Genomic DNA, 17,509 nt, shown 5'->3' on the forward strand with positions numbered 1-17,509 from the left:
TATTACAGTACTAGAGGCCCAGTGCACAAATTCATGCACCAGTGGGGTCCCTCTGCCTGGCCTGCGGGATCAGTCTGAAATCGGCTCTACAACATCCCCTGAGGGGTCCCGGATTGCAAGAGGGCGCAGGCCAGGCCGGGGGACCCCACCGGTGCACTGTCAGGACCACGGAGGGACACGGAGGTTGGCCAGCTGGGGAGGTACTGCAGGAGGGCTCCAGGGCGTGTCTGGCCCATCTCGCTCAGTCCTAATCGGCCGGACCCCAGCAGCAAGCTAACCTACCTGTCGGAGCGTCTTCCCCCTGGTGGTCAATGCACGTCATAGCAACTGGTTGACTGTGTCCCCTGGTGATCAGTGCCCATCATAGTGCGTGGTTGAGCGGCCTTAGCATATCATTAGCATATTACGCTTTGATTGGTTGAATGGACAGCCGGACACTTAGCATGTTAGGCTTTTATTATCGTATATAATAAAGAGCTAATATGCAAATGGTCCTCACGCCCTTGAGTCAGGGGACCTGAGGCCGCGCACACACACACACACACACACACACCCGCCCCAACGCTGGGCTGGGGAACGTTGAGGCCACGCTCCCCCCGCCCCGGGGCCAGGGCACCTGAGGCTGTGCCCCCTGCCCCGGGGTGGAAGAGCAACAGCCTTTGAGGACAAGTAGGCAAGGCCTTCTGGAGACCAACTGGGAAAATTGCTCATAAAATGGCTTAGGTTCCTCATCTCTCAAATGGGTACAAGAATAGTACCCAATACATTGGTTAGTTATAAGGACTGACTAAATAAAAATATAATAAAGTACTTAGTACAATGGCTAGCACATTGGAAGCCCTCAATGAACATGACTTGTAATAAGCTTTTAGCCATTTCTCCTGCTCTGTCACGGTAAGAGCAACACAGATGGTCAACAATTTTATCGATTTTTTTTTAAAATATATTTTATTGATTTTTTTACAGAGAGGAAGGGAGAGAGATAGAGAGTTAGAAACATCGATGAGAGAGAAACATCGATCAGCTGCCTCCTGCACATCTCCTACTGGGGATGTGCCCGCAACCCAGGTACATGCCCTTGACCGGAATCGAACCTGGGACCTTTCAGTCTGCAGGCCGACGCTCTATCCACTGAGCCAAACTGGTTTTGGCTAATTAATTCCCTTTTAATGTGCACGAATTTCATGCACCGGGCCACTAGTATAGAATAATTCACATACCATACAATTTACCTATTTAAATTGTACGATTATGTGGCTTTTAATATATTTATAAGGTTGTGTACCATCACCACTATCTAACTCCAAAACATTTTTCATTATACCAAAGGTACCTTACACCTCTTAGGTATCCCAGCCCCCACTCCTCCCCCACCCACAATTCCCTATTCCCTCAATGATAGGCAACCACTAATTTACTTTCTGGCTTTTTTATCACCTTGCCTATTCTGGACATTTTATATAAATGGAATCATACAATATGTGGCCTTTTGTGTTTAGTTTGCTTTCACTCCGCATATGTTTTCAAGGTTTATTGATGATGTAGCATTAATCAGTACTTCATTTCTTTTTGTGATAATAATAGAGGCCTGGTGCACAAAATTCGTGCATGGGTAGGGTCCCTAGGCCTGGCCAGCGATCTGGGCCAATCGGGGCCTTCCGGCTGCCAGCAGGGGCCTCCCTTTGCCGGCTGCCGGCCGGGGCCTGCCTTCATTCCGCGCCGCTCCCTGGTGGTCAGCGCATGTCATAGCAAGCGATCAGTTTCCCGGTTGAACTCCCGCAGGTACAATTTGCATATTAGGCTTTTATATATGTAGATTCTGTTGTATATGTATACCACATTTGTTTGTTCATTTGTAGATAGGCATTGGGTGGTTTCTCTTTTTTGGCTAATAGGAATAATGCTACTATGAATATTCATGTGTAGGTTTTTGTATGACATGTTTTCATTTCTCTGCTGTATCTACCTAGAAGTGCTGAATCACATGACAACTCTGTAAGCATTTGAAGAACTGTTTTCCAAACTGTCTATACTATTGTATATTTCCATCAGCAATGAATAAGAGTTCCAGTTTCTCCACATCCTTGCCAAACTTAATCTTTCTTTTTTATTATAACCATCCTAATGGGTATGAAGTGGTATCTTAATGCGATTTTTAAAAAATTTTAATTTTCATTGATTTCAGAGGGGAAGAGAGATAGAAACATCAATGATAAGAGGGAATCATTGATTGGCTGCCTCCTGCATGTTGGACTGAGCCTGCAACCCAGGCATGTGCCCTTGACCAGAATCGAACCTGGGACCCTTTGGTCTGCAGGTCGATGCTCTAGCCACTGAGCCAAACTGGCTAGGGCTTAATGTGATTTTGATTTGAATTTCTGTAATGGCTAATGATGTTGAGCATCTTTTCATGGAGTTATTGGGCATATGTATATCTTCTTTGGAGAAATGTCTATTCATCTTTGTTATTTTAAAATTCTTTTTAATAGTATTGTAATTGAATTATAAGAGTTCTTTATAGTGTCAATATAAGTCCCTTGTCAGATATATGATTTGCAAATATTTTCTCCCACTCCCTGGATTTTTTTTCACTTTCTATATACAGTGGGGCCTTGACTTACGAGTTTAATTCGTTCCGTGACGGAGCTCGTAACTCAAATTATTCGTATGTCAAATCATCAGTGAACGAGTGAGACACGTGATGCTGGGCTGATGTTGTGGCATTCACTGTGACGTTCACTGCGCCAACTGGCGGTGGGGTATCTGAAGCTGGCTCGTAACCCGAATTTTAGCTCTCAACTCAAAGCAAAAAATCTGCCGAGAGACTGCTCGTATCTTGAAAAACTCGTTAGTCGGGACACTCGTAAGTCAAGGCCCCACTGTAGTATCCTTTTAAGCACGAAAGTTTTCAATTTTGACAAAGTACATCTTACCTACTTTTTCTATAGTTTTTGTTTTGTTTTTAATTAAATTCTTTATTGTTTAAAGTATTACGTAAGTCTTCTTTTTTCTCATTGACCTCTCCCTAGCCGCCCCCACCCCCCAGTACATGCCCTCACCCTACCCCCGTCTATGTCCATTGGTTATGTTCATATGCGTGTATACAAGTCCTTTGGTTGATCTCTTACCCTTTCACCCCCCACCTTCCCTCATAATTTGCACAGTCTGTTCAATGCTTCTATTGACTATGGTTCTATTTTTGTTCATCAGTTTATATTGTTCATTATATTCCACAAATGAATGAGATTGTGTGATATTTATCTTTCTCTGACTGGCTTATTTTGCTTAGCATAATGCTCTCCAGTTCCATCCATGCTGTTGCAAATGGTAAGAATTACTTCTTTTTTACAGCAGCGTAGTATTCCATTGTGTAGATGTACCACAGTTTTCTAATCCACTCATCTACTGATAGGCACTTAGACTGTTTCCAAATCTTAACTATTGTAAATTGTGCTGTTATGAACATAGGGGTGCATATATCCTTTCTGATTGGTGTTTCTGTTTTCTTGGGATCTATTCCTAGAAGTGGGATCACTGAGTCTCTTCAATAAATGGTGTTGGGAAAATTGGACAGATACATGCAAAAAAATGAAACTAGACCACCAACTTACACCATACAAAAATAAACTCAAAATGGATAAAGGACTTAAACATAAGACTGGAAAGCATAAAAATCCCAAAAGAAGCCATAGGCAGCAAAATAGCAGACATTTGTCATAGCAATATCTTTACCAAACAGCTCTTAGGGCAATGGAAACTAAGGAGAAAATAAACAAATGGGACTACATCAAAATAAAAAGCTTCTGCACAGTGAAAGAAACCATCAACAAAACAACAAGAAAGCCCACTGCATGGGAGGACATATTTGCCAATGTTATCTCTGATAAGGGTTTAATCTCCAAAATTTATAGGGAACTCATTAAACAACAAAAGGAAGATAAACAATCCAATCAAAAAATGGGCAAAGGCCCTAGATAGACACTTTTTGAAAGAGGACATACAGAAGGCCAAGAGACATATGAAAACATGCTCAAAGTCACTAATCATCTGAGAGATGCAAATCAAAACAACAATGAGGTACCATCTCACACCTGTCACAATGGCTATCATCAACAAATGACAAGTGCTGGAGAGGATGCAGAGAAAAAGGAACCCTCTTTCATTGCTGGTGGGAATGCAGACTGGTGCAGCCACTGTGGAGAACAGTGTGGAGTTTACTCAAAAAATTAAAAATTTAAAAATATATTTTTATTGATTTTAGAGAGGAAGGGAGGGAGAGATAGAAACATCAATGATGAGAGAGAATCATTGATCAACTGCCTCCTGCACACACACACCCCCACTGGGGATCGAGTCTACAACCCAGCCATGTGCCCTTGGCCTGTATCGAACCCAGAACCCTTCAGTCCATAGGTCTACACTTATCCACTGAGCCAAACCAGCTAGGGCAGTTTTTCTATTGTTTATTGTCCTTTAAGTATAATGGCTAAGAAATCAATGCCTAATCAAAGATCATGAAGATTTATACCTGTTTTTTTTCAAATTTTTATATGATGTGAAGTAGGGTTTAATATTATTATTTTTATTGATTTCAGAGAGGAAGGGAGAGAGAGAGAGAGAGAGAGAGAGAGAGAGAGAGACAGAGAGAGAGAAACATTGATGATGAGAGAGAATCATCGATCGGCTGCCTCCTGCATGCCTTACACCGGGGATTGAGCCCACAAGCCAGGCATGTGTCCCTGACCAGAATCAAACCTGGAACCCTTCAGTCCACAGGCTGACACTCTATCCACTGAGCCAAACCGATCAGGGCTGCATTCACCATTCTTTTTTTTTTTTTTGCATTCACCATTCTTATTCAACATAGTACTGGAAATCCTATTCACAGTGATCAGACAAGAAAAAAAAAAAAGGAATCCAAATTGGAAAGGAGGAACTAAAATGGACATTGTTCACAGATGACATAATATTGTACATAGAAAAACCTAAAGACTCCACAAAAAAACTACTAGATTGAATAAATGAATTTCCTCAAAAAATTAAAAATGGAACTGTTGTTTGATCCACAATCCCACTTTTGGGCATATATCCTAAGAAGCCAGAAATACCAATTAGAAAGAATATATGCACCCCTATGTTCATAGCATTATTTACAATAGCTAAGATCTGGAAACAACTCAAGTGCCCATCAGTAGATGAGTGGATAGAAAAGCTGTGGTACATTTACACTGTGGAATACTATGCAGCAGTAAAAAAGATCTCTTACCCTTTGAGATAGCATGGAGGGACCTGGAGAGTATGTTTCTCTCTCCTCATTGATGTTTCTACCTCTCTATCCCTCTTTTCTTCGCTCTCTCTAAAAATCAGTAAAAACATTTTTAAAAAAGAAGATATCAATGGGAATGCAGACTGGTACAGCCACTATAAAAAACAGTAAGGAGTTTCCTCAAAGAATTAAATATGGAACTGCCATTTGACCTAGTGATCCCACTTACAGGAATATATCCTAAGAAATCCAAAACACCAATCAGAAAGAATGTATGCACCCCTATGTTCATAGCACAATTTACAATAGCTAAGATCTGGAAACAGTAGATGAGTGGACAAAAAAGTTGTGGTACATTTGCACAGTGGAATATTATGAGACTGTAAAAAAGAAAGAGCTCTTAATTTTCAGAGTAATAAAAGACTCATCCAAAATTCTAAATGTTTGTTATTAAAGAAGAAATTAATAAGTGTACTCTGATAAAGTGACTGGCCAGTTACTTTTTCTTAATTACAAATAGTAAACAGCTAGCAAATGCATGTACATGGATTCTGAAAAATGTATTCTCCAGGATTTGAGCCTTATCACACCTTCTCTAAAATAGTTTGTGTCTATTCTGCTTATCTCTTAACCAGGAGAGAATTTATATGAAGCATTTTGTAAAGTGAAAATCTCTGTGAGAATGTTGGGTTCTGTTATTTATTATAGTGAATTTTTGTTGGTAAAATTAATGCTTATGAAAGAAAATATCTGTATAACTTATCCCAGTAATTAATCATGATATCCTTTATAAAATTAAGATATATTAACTTACCATAAAATTCATCCTTTTAAATTATACATTGTAGTATAACCATAAAGTTGACAGCTACCACCACTATCTAATTCCCAAAATTTTTCATCACCCCAGAAAGAAATTTTATACCTATTAGCAGTTAATCCCCCTTCCTCTATCCCCTCAGCCCTTGGCAACCACTAACCTACTTTCAATTCTGATTGGTTTGCCTGTTCTGGACGTTTTATATAAATGAAATCATAGAATATATGGTCTTTTATTTTTAATGTTTTACTTACTAGTATTTATTGTTTATTTTTGTTGTTGTTAATCCTCACCTGAGGATATTTTTCCATTGATTTTTAGTGAGAGTGGGGGAGAGAGGGAAAGAGAGAGAGAAATACTGATGTGAGAGAAACACATTGATTGGTTGCCTCCTGCACGTGCCCAGACCAGGGCCTGGGCTGGGGAGGAGCCTGCAACCAAGGTACGTGCCCTTAACCAGAATTGAACCTGGGACCCTTTGGTCCACAGGCCGATGCTCTATCCATTGAGCCAAACCAGCCAGGGTGAATATATGGTCTTTTGTGACTGATATAATCAATGCTGTCAAATGTATCAGTACTACATTCCTTTTTATTGCATGGATATATGCTACATTTTATTTATTCATCAGTTGATAGACATTTGATTTGTTTCTACTTTTGAGCTACTATGAATAATACTATGTGAACATTTTTTACAGATTTTTGTGTGGACATATGTTTGCCTTTCTCTTGAGTATATACGTAAAAGTGGGGCTGGGAGATTGCCAGGACTCTTTCATGGGTACTAATCCCAATAGTTTTCAGTGTTCCATGGTTCTGTTTGCCATCTTCTACAGTGTTACTAGAGCATTCTTTTTGGAAACTCATCTGAAGGAGTGTTTTATAGGTAGCTTTGGAGACCGTGAAAAAATTCAAAGATCATCTTTAAAAATTTATTTTGGTAGCTTTTTATTGTGTTAAAATTGTGCAGAGCAGACTTGAAAATTTCTCCCCCCACCCCCTCCCTTGCATGTACAACATTAGAAACAGCTATTTTACGATTGTATTTTCTTTGTACCATCCTGTGCCAATATCTCATTGATTCCTTTATCATCCTGTGTCCATTCTACAACTACATTAGTTAATCACTCAAGGCCACTGTGAAAGCAAAAGGCATGGTCCTTAGGCCACCACTAGGCATCTTTCTGAGCCCCCTTGTGATCTAGCCCACTTTTTGCCCACAGGTACCACGTACACAGACTTCTCGGCCAGAATCTCCAGGGATGACCAGCCCCTCCCCACGCATCCAGATAATCTCCACGGACTCTGCGGTAGCCTCACCTCAGCGCATCCAGGTACCTGCACCAGTCCCACTTGGTTCTAGCCACCTGCCTAAAGGTTTCACTAAGGAGTTGAGTCTTGGGCATCAAGTATAGTACAACTTTATTCTTTAAAAAAGTAAAGGAAGTTTACATTTATTGAATTAACTTTTTTAAAAAATTCTCACTTGAGGATATGTTTTTTATTGATTTGAGAAGGTGGGGGGTGGAGGGGAGACATTGACCTGAGAGAGAAATACTGCCTTCCATATGTGCCCCACAACCTTTTGGTATACAGGATGACACTCTAACCAACCAAGTTACCCAACCAGGGCTATTAAATTAACTTTTAATACAAAAGTCTGTAAACTTATTTCAAATTATTGGAATGAAGTTTCATTTTATTATGTTATGTGTGTCCAAATTGAGAGGTAATAATATGTTCTACTGGTTAAGAATATGGGCTCCTACTTGAAGTCAAATCCAGTGCCCCACTTTATAGTTTTTTGTTTAATCTAGAAAATTAACTTTTCAGTGCCACATGTCTCATTTAGAAAATGTATATAGTAATAATACTAATCTATACTAATAAAAGGGTAATATGCTAATTAGACCGGGTCAACCGGCTATCTTCTAGACGTCTGACTTCCTTCCGGACAAAGCCATGGTGGTGGGGGCCGAGGCAGAGGCAGTTAGGGGCAATCAGGCCAGCAGGGGAGAGCAGTTAGGGGCGAGATCAGGCTGGCAGGGGAGGGCAGTTAGGGGCGAGATCAGGCCAGCAGGGGAGGGCCGTTGGGGGCAACCAGGCCTGCAGGGAGGACAGTTGGGGGCGACCAGGCCTGCAGGGGAGGGCAGTTGGCGACCAGGCCGGCAGGGGTGGGCAGTTGGGGGCATTAGGCAGGCAGGCAGGTGAGTGGTTAGGAGCCAGTCGTCCTGGACTGTGAGAGGGATGTCTGACTGCTGGCTTAGGTCCTACCCCCACAGGGATTGCACCTAAACCGGCAGTCAGACATTCCCTGAGGAGTCCCAGATTGGAAAGGGTGCCGGCCGGGCTGCGGGACACCTCTCCCCGCCCCCCATGCACGAGTTTCATGCACCAGGCCTCTAGTAGTAGTAGTAGTAGTAGTAGTAGTAGTAGTAGTAATAATACTTATAAGGTTATTATGAGGAGTCAATGGTATATTGCTTGTAAAGTGCTTAGAACAAGTGCCTGGAACCTATTAATGTTTAGTATGTACTAAGATTATATAATAACTATTATTACCAGTATTGTTGTTATTAACTAAATAATATTCACTTATGGGAAGTTTAGTCTTAGCCAGGACTCTGAACACAGCTGCCTCTGGCCCACTGGGCAAAGAGAAGATATAAGTATCAAAAGTAGGATCAACATACTCAGGTTAAAGATTCATAATTATTTCAACAAGCTGAATCAAAAGACCAAACCAAACATGAACAGAGATGAATGGTAGGAAAGAAAACATTATTACATAACATGAATTTAAAAGGATATCAGGGTGGACAGGTATTTGAGTGAATAGGTATAAAAGAATTGTTTTCATTTATTGTTAAGCTCAGTACAAGTGAACAGTATGAAAAAACACACAAGTGAACAATATGATAGAGTAACTAGATAATTTCTATAGTTTTCGCTCACTTGTAAAAGTGATTTTATGGACTGTATTATAAACTAAGCATAGAAGAGTTCTAATAAATGAAATAAGTTAAAAATTACATTCCGCTTATGTTTGTATTGCATAATATTTTATCATAATTACAAGAATTCATATGCTTGTCATTATTTTAACTTTACCCCAAGTAGAAAACACATATTTGAGTGTTTGGAAATTCAGAAGTAATAGCCTGACATTAATGCTTTACTATTGACCAGAATTAGGACTTTATATAGCTAAATTATTTTTTCTCTTGTTTTTATTTGCTGATTGTAGACTTCAAAATGGGTCCTTTAGCCAGACCAGTGTGGCTCAGTGGTTGAGCATTGACCCATGAAACAAAAGGTTGCTGGTTCGATTTGCTTGGGGTTATGGGCTCAGCCCCCCAATAGGGGGCAAGACAGCTGATTGATGATGTTTCTCTCTCATCGGTGTTTATATCACTCTATCCTTCTCCCTTCCTCTCTCTCTAAAAATCAATTTTAAAAAATATTTTTTAAAAATTGGGTCTTTTATAGTTTTCTATAGTGGGTGTTAGGATCCTGCCTACATAATTCTCCTGACTGGGAAAGGACCTAACTTTGCATTTAACCATGGCTACTACATCATGGTCCTACATCCATCTGAGGGCAGATAAGAACATAAAGGGTTTCCCAGGAGACTCTCAGTAGCTAATGTATATTTCAAGAGAGTGTACATTTCCCCTGTATTGGTATAAGTAGAATCTTTGTCTAAGAGCCATTCTAGCAACCTGTTCTATATACAGTCAGACTATTTCCATTGCCTGGTGTGCGGGTCATGGTGACATTGCTGTCCTGACTGGAGTGCAGTAAGGTCTTGTAGATTAGTTCCCTGGCATTGAGCTTTCAGTCTCTCTAGGGAAGATAACCCATTAGCATGATTTTTATGTATAGTAAATATAATTGAAAATCTTTTTATTGTTAAAAATTTGGACATACCTAAGTGCAACTGAATTGACTGCATTTTAAGGTTTGGGGGTTTTTTTGTTTTGTTTTAAGAAAAATTAATGTAGCCCTGACTGGTTTAGTTCAGTGGATAGAGCATCGGCCTGCAGACTGAAGGGTCCCAGGTTCGATTCTGGTCAAGGGCGTGTACCTTGGTTGCGGGCAATCCCCAGTGGGGGGGGGGGGGTGTGGGAGGCAGCTGATCGATGTTTCTCTCTCATCGATGTTTCTAACTCTTATCCCTCTCCTTTCCTCTCTGTAAAATATCAATAAAAATATATATTTAAAAAAAGAAAAATTAATGTTACAGGATAATTTCTCGGTTCTTGCTGTTGGTGCTGATGGCTTTGATGAAATTTCATTTCTAGCCCTGACTTCAGTGATGATTCTCACATGCCCTGAGATCTGTGAAGAGAATAAGAACTATGATGTTTTAATGAATAACAATGCTTGGAACCCAAATAGTAGCTTCTAGCTTCTGTGATAAGGTTGAGAGAAAAAGATTATACTATAAAGGCAATATTTAAGAGCTTTGACTCTTAATGGAACAGACTTAGGGTAAAATCTTGTCTTCCCTCAGCTATGTGACCCTGGGGAAAGTTTCAATAATCTGTATGTATAGCTGTAAAATAACACCAAAAATAGTGCCTAATTTATAGGATTTTTAAAGGATCAAATGAGATAATTTATTTAATCCTATAGAAGGCAAACATCAATAAATGTTAGCTTAGTTACGATTTTTTATTTTATTGTTGTATAATTTTAAACTATGGAAAATAGTACATGGAAACCCATTATACCCTTTTTTTAGATTCACCAATTGTTTTCTGTAACATTCTGGGTGTGTGTATGTATATATTTGCTGAATCACTTGAGAATTAAAGACATCACACCTCTTTGCCCTGGATAGTTCAGTACTTATAAGAACAAAGACATTCTCTTACATAATCACAGTAATTATCAAAATCCTGAAATATAATGTTGAAATATGCCATTATCTAATCGATAGTCTATATGCTAAAATGTCATCAGTTGTCCTAGTCAAGTCCTTTATAGCTATATTTTCCCATTCCAGAATTTATATTACTGATTTTAATAATGATGATACTAATTAAGGTGTGGTAGTCAACACAAGACCAACATATCTAGTTATACAGGCCAATGGAAAGTGAGTTTGAAACACAGACTTGTGTTCATCAGTATCATGTTATTCTAATGGCTGTAAAAAGACTTTGGGGCAAAGTGAGAAGGGTGGCATTCCTCAAAGTGGGAAAGGCTGAGATTGAGAGCTATTGTTTTTGGGGGTACAGCAGTCTAGGGTGGGAGAAGATGGGGGATTAAGGGGCCCTGGCCAGTGTGGCTCAGTTGGTTGAGCATCTTCCCATGCACCGAAAGATCCCAGTTCCATTCCCAGTCAGGGCATATGCCCGGGTTGCGGGTTCAGTCCTTGGTCAGGGTTTGTTGCTTGCAGTTCTCTCTGATATTGATGTTTCTCTCTCTCCCTCTCTCTCCTTCATGCCGGGGTTCTTGTCCCAGCATCAAGAAGGGTTCAGGAATCTGGAGAAGGGGCTGTACGTAGATTAAATAGGAATCCAGAGACTAAAAGAATCCGGAGACGAAATATAATTTTGAAAGGCATTGGGGGTCAGAGGAGCTTAGCTAAAGGAGCTAAGATCCAAGATCTTAAATCTAAGGTCTTAGGTTCTCTCCATCCCCAGGACCCCATGCTTTTTATTAACACAATTTGTCCTGAGGCAAGGCAGCAGAGATATCTTAAAAGGGTCAGGGTTTGGTACAGAGTCCATTATCAGAATAGGGGAATTAGCCTACGGCTGTTCTGGTGTTTGGCCAGCAGGAGGCAATAACATGTAGTTTAAGATGCCTTTTAACTGTCTGGCAGCCACAATCAATTTATTGTATCCTATTCAGGTTTGGGGAAATGCCTTAAGCCATTCCCAGATGCAGGTGACTACATGTGTGACTCAACCCTGTTGAGTCCCCAAGTCTCATCAACCTTTTGATGAAACTCTTGAAATTATGACATGCTGGAATTGGTCTACGGCATTCCCTCCCTCCTTCCCCCCATCCTTCTCTTCCTTTCTTCCTCTCCTTCCTTCTTTCTCTAAAATCATTTATTTAAAAAAGAAAAAAGAAAAGCCATAGGGGAACACCACTTATCTGAGAATGAAGCTTAGCCTAAAGCCATTGAATCACAAAGTGGCTTCTCACTAAATCTCACAGGTTTTCATCATAGGCACATCTTTCCAGGTGGTTTTCAAATTGTGTTCTTTATTGCTTCCCAGATTACATAAACATTAGGTTCAAATTTTTTTTTTTAATCCAGCTTTCAAAGTGATTGTGATAGATTAAAAGAAAAACACACTTGAATATGTCATGTTCCAAAGTTGACACACCAGAGATCACCAGTGCACTCACTTGTACTCACTTGTATGTTTATTCTCTTTGGGGCAGACTGTGGTATAAAGCTTCTCTTGCCACCTTTGTGTTTTTAAGGTTTTCCTGAGATCATACTCCCCATTTCAAGTTTGTGTTTTTCAGGAGAGCATCATTTTACTCATTGTTTGACCTAAGGAAATATTTAAATTTGAGCTTATAAAATTCATTTAATACTTCTTTTATCTGCTCTATATATTGAGGCTTCAAATTTTATTAGGAAAGGGTTCTGCTATTTATATATGTATTTTTAATTTTGCAGTCTTTATAATGGTCCCCTGGGGAAGGCATCTTGAGCTCTTAAAGCACCCCACTTTGCTTACTTCTCCCTTCTACCAGCTCTTTATTCCTATGTATTCCTTCTTTGAGCTTCCCTTACCTGTTCTCTGTCATTTCTACATCCACAACCATCTGCTGTTTTCTTTCTCACTCTGAGTGGCCCCTCTCAGGTACTGGTAGTAGCTGTTGCTTGTTTGTAGGTTTTGAATGGGTAATAGATGCATGCCATAACAAAAACACCAAACAGAGTAAGAGTAAAAGATGAGTCTTCTTTCCTCCCCTTCCCCAAGCGTCTCCCAAAAGGTAGCCACCGTTAACATATTACTTACTTATTCTTTCAAACAGGCTCTATATATGCACCTACAAGCACATGTATAAATACATGCAGCATATTTTTAAACATGTGTCAACATTCTGCCCACACTTTCTGCACCTTACTCTTTTTCCTTAACATTTTTTGGAGATGGTTTTGTGTGATACACATAGAACTTCCTTCTCTTGAGTGGCAATTTGATGCCCCATTTCATGGATGCTGCAAAGAATAACCTGCTTAATTTAGCACATGTGGAAGTATTTCTGTATGATCAATTTCTCAAAGTAGGATTGCTGAGAGAAAGGGAGTATCCTGTGTCAATTTTTTTTTGTTGAGGTATACCGTAAGTCCTCACTTAACATCATCAATAGGTTCTTAAACTTTTAAGTGAAACAGTGTGTAACAAAACCAATTTATCACAGGCTGATTGATATAAACAAATTCCTACAGCATCTCATCAACACTGTAAGGAAACAACATTGAGTGTTGTTCAGGGGAACTGTTATTGACATAACATACTAGTTTTCAGGTGAGCAACATAATGATTTGATATTTGTATGTATTGGGAAATGATCACAATAATAAATCTAGTTACCGTTCATCATCATACATAGTTACATTTTTTTCTTGCAACAAGAACTTTTAAGATGTACTCTCAGCAACTTTCAAATATACAATACAGTATTATTAACTAGTCACCATGCTGACTTACTTATTTTATAACTGCAAATTTGTAATACCTTTTGGCCACCTTCACCCATTTTGCTCACCCCCCATTCCTGCTTCTGGCAGTCACCAATCTGTGTTCTGTACCTATGAGTTTGTGGGAGTTTTTTGTTTGTTTTGTTTTGTTTCTAAGATTCCACATATAAGTGAGAGTATATGGTAAATGGGTATTTAACAATATTAATTCTTCTAGTTCATGAGCATGGAATATCTTTGATTTATTTATGTCGTCTTCATTTTCTTTTATTAATGTCTTATAGTTTTTAGTATACAGGTCTTTCACCTCCTTGCTTAAATTTATTCCTAGGTATTTTTTTTTTATGCAACTATAAATGGGATTGTTTTCTTAATTTCTCTTTCTGATAGAAACACAAAAGATTATTCTAACAGGTTTTTTGAAATATATTTTTATTGAGCCTGATTGGTGTGGCTCAGTGGTTGAGTGTCAACCTGTGAACCAGGAGGTCACCATTCGATTTCTGGTCAGGGCACATGTCTGGGTTGTGGGCTCGATCCTCAGTAGGGGGCATGCAGAAGGCAGTCGATCAATGATTCTCTGTCATCATTGATGTTTCTGTCTCACTCTCACTCTCCCTTCCTCTCTGAAATCAATAAAAATATGTTTTAAAAAATTACTTATCCACCTAAACTTTGTAAGGGGCTAAATGGAGAAGTTATTTGTTTGCTCATTGCCTATGAGCAACACTTAACTATTCATATGAGTTAAAATTTATATTTAGGTAATAGATTGATTTACCTTTTTGCATAGGTCAAAAATATTTTTAAACAGATTTCTCTTTTTAATTTAATCATGTTTGCTATTGTCCTTTGTTATGCTCTAATTATATGTCCTGACCTATGACGATCTGACAAATTTTATATATATTTATGTACTTATTTACACATGTATGTGTGTGGTAGGTATGCGTGCATGCATGTGTGTGTATGTATATATAAATTGTATAAGGTAAATATAAAATAGTATAAGAAAACTTGAAGACCTGGTTTTAGGAGGGAAAACCCCCATGAGTGGCTCAAACTCCCAGCAGGGTCAGCCCATATCCTTTTCTGGGCTCCTTGGGTTGCTCTTCATTGTCCTTGGGCCTAAGATCAGTTCTAAGAGTTCCTTCCTCTTAAGGCTTTCTGTATGCCAGAACATTTCATGTTACTTGCAACATTTTCCCTAAACCTTTATCTGGCTCCCTTCTTCTCAGCCTTGAATCTTATTTTAAATGCCACTTCCTCACAGAGGCCTTCCCTGACCTCTCATTCTAAAGTTAAGTGCCTGTGTTATTCTCTCTTACCTCAGCCTGATCTTTTCCCTCATAATATGTAGCATAAACTGAAGTTATTAACGAGTTGATCTGTTTACTTATTTTTTTGCCAGTCTTTTCCACTTAAAAGCGTCACGAGAACAGTAGCCATTTCCATAATGCCTGTAATCTAGCAAAGCACCTGGCACAGATTAGAACCTGTAAGTAGTTGAGAAATTAATGAAAGAGTGAGTGAGCCATAGAAAATCTTAATTTTTCCCACTGGGAGAGAGAAACTTGATGAGCTGAAAGGCTAAGAAAAGACAGGTGAGGAGAGAAGTATGTGAGAGCTCAGAGGGAGGAAATACTTTTATCAAGATCCTGTTATGTTCTGGGCGGTGTACCAAGTACTTCCACAAACATCATATTATTTCACTTTCCTAGTAATCCTTTTTCATAGATATGTAAAAAGAGGCTCAGAAGGCTCATATAAATGCTTCACATTGATGCAATTAGAAAGCAGTAGAGCAAGCATTTCATCTATGGCTCTAGCTGCAAAGCCCTATCTCAGAATCACAAACTCAGGTGTTTACAGGACCAGGTTGCCAAGGTGTAGGGATTGAGATGAACCAAAGAGCTTGTGCCCCTGGCTCTAAAGATCTAAAGAGGCAGTTACACCCAGCTAGCCTATGCCATGGAGGAATTGGGCCTGGATGGCCAGAGCTTCCAGTTTGTCAGGAGAACTATAGATCTGATTTTTATGGGAAATACTCTATTTTTAGATGTTGGTAACCAGTTTTTTAAATTTTTAAACTTTGGGAAGCCAAACAAAAATTATCCAGTGGCTGGTTTTTGCCTTCAGGTGGCCCATTTGCAGGCTCTTTACAACAGAAATGATGAGCCCACCCTGGCTAGAACAGAGTGTGGAAAATAGCACTGTGTCACTTCACATTGAGGTCCTTTGGGAGCAGAACTAGACAGGGCCTTGGGCTAGTAAAATATAGTCAGCTCTGCTATCATATGACATAATGCATTTCTAAAATTTCCTACACTATTCATAATTGTGCAATGGAAACCACAGGGTTTATGGGAATCTCTGTCTCTGTCATCACATGGCCTTCTTATAAGGACATCAATCATTGGATTTAGGGCCCATCCTAATTCCACTGTGACCTCATACTAACTTGATTACATCTGCAAAGGCCCTGTTTTCAAATAGGGTTACATTCACAGGTCCTGGGGGTTAGGACTTTTGGGGGGACATGATTCAACCCACAATACCTCTCCTCTCCTTCATTCCTCCAAAGGAATGTCTAAATGTTAATGAGTTTGGATGCACTTCTTTTTTTTTTTAATATATTTTATTGATTTTTTACAGAGAGGAAGGGAGAGGGATAGAGAGTTAGAAATATCGATGAGAGAGAAACACCGATCAGCTGCCTCCTGCACACTCCCCACTGGGGATGTGCCCGCAACCAAGGTACATGCCCTTGACCAGAATCGAACCTGGGACCCTTGAGTCCACAGGCCGACGCTCTATCCACTGAGCCAAACCGGTTAGGGCTGGATGCATCTTCTTAATTTGGTATTTCCTTGGTCTCATTTAACAGGAGCCCACCTGCTCATGTATGTTAGCGATGTCTTGGTTTGCTTAATGGTCATCACCTTAGGGTTCATTTCTAGCTTTTTCATCTCTCTGAATGGAAAATGTAAATGTCTTCGGAAGGAAGAATAAACAAATATTTTTAAATGTTTGTAAATAATTCATTGAACTCATGTCGTTTTCTTTTGAAACAGCCAGCATTGTCTGATTTTCCATATCAAATAGTTAACAAAGCTCTTGTATTAGACTCTGTGAATTTCCTGTCTAACCATGGAATTCCATGTCACAAGTAACAACATCTATTGAGATGTGGCATAGATTCCAGACCTGCCCATGTATATGCTATAGGGAACTGAGTTGCAGCCAGATATGCAGCACATTTCCCCTTGCCCAAGGCCTCGACACAACCCCCTGCCCCCCCCCCCACAAGACTCCTGTTTGAAGTGAGAGCCTGTTGGTGTCCTCAGGGAGAAGGTGGACAGTGCTCTCAGCTGGGCACTTATCCTGAGAGAGAGCAGGGCAAGGGTCTAGAACAGCTTTAAAGAACCTGATGAGTGGGAATAAGAGAAGTTACTCTTGTTATAGGAACTACTAGTAGCCCGGTGCACGAAATTCGTGCACATTAAAAGGGAATTAATTGCCCTAACTGGTTTGGCTCAGTGGATAGAGCATTGGCCTGTGGACTCAAGGGTCCCGGGTTCGATTCTGGTCAAGGGCATGTACCTTGGTTGCGGGCACATCCCCAGTGGGGAGTGTGCAGGAGGCAGCTGATCGGTGTTTCTCTCTCATCGATATTTCTAACTCTCTATCCCTCTCCCTTCCTCTCTGTAAAAAATCAATAAAATATATTAAAAAAA

The 17,509-nt window shown here is 39.8% G+C and overlaps 1 protein-coding gene across 8 annotated transcripts in view; it reads left to right on the top strand.

Moving 5' to 3' along the window:
* NR2C2 (nuclear receptor subfamily 2, group C, member 2) overlaps positions 1 to 17,509 on the top strand; it is a 75,639-nt gene that overhangs the window by 29,960 nt on the left and 28,170 nt on the right. For all 8 annotated transcript variants that reach the window (XR_001362844.1, XR_001362843.1, XR_001362845.1 and 5 more), the window contains one exon: positions 7,312 to 7,422. Coding sequence is in view for 5 of the 8 variants with exons in the window: in XM_005870022.2 (XP_005870084.1) it covers positions 7,312 to 7,422 (111 nt within the window). In the remaining 3 variants the exon portion in view is untranslated. The remainder of the gene's footprint in view (positions 1 to 7,311; positions 7,423 to 17,509) is intronic.

This window comes from Myotis brandtii, unplaced genomic scaffold (genome assembly GCF_000412655.1).
Source record: "Myotis brandtii unplaced genomic scaffold, ASM41265v1 scaffold312, whole genome shotgun sequence".
In the NCBI taxonomy this organism is placed as follows: Eukaryota; Metazoa; Chordata; class Mammalia; order Chiroptera; family Vespertilionidae; genus Myotis; species Myotis brandtii.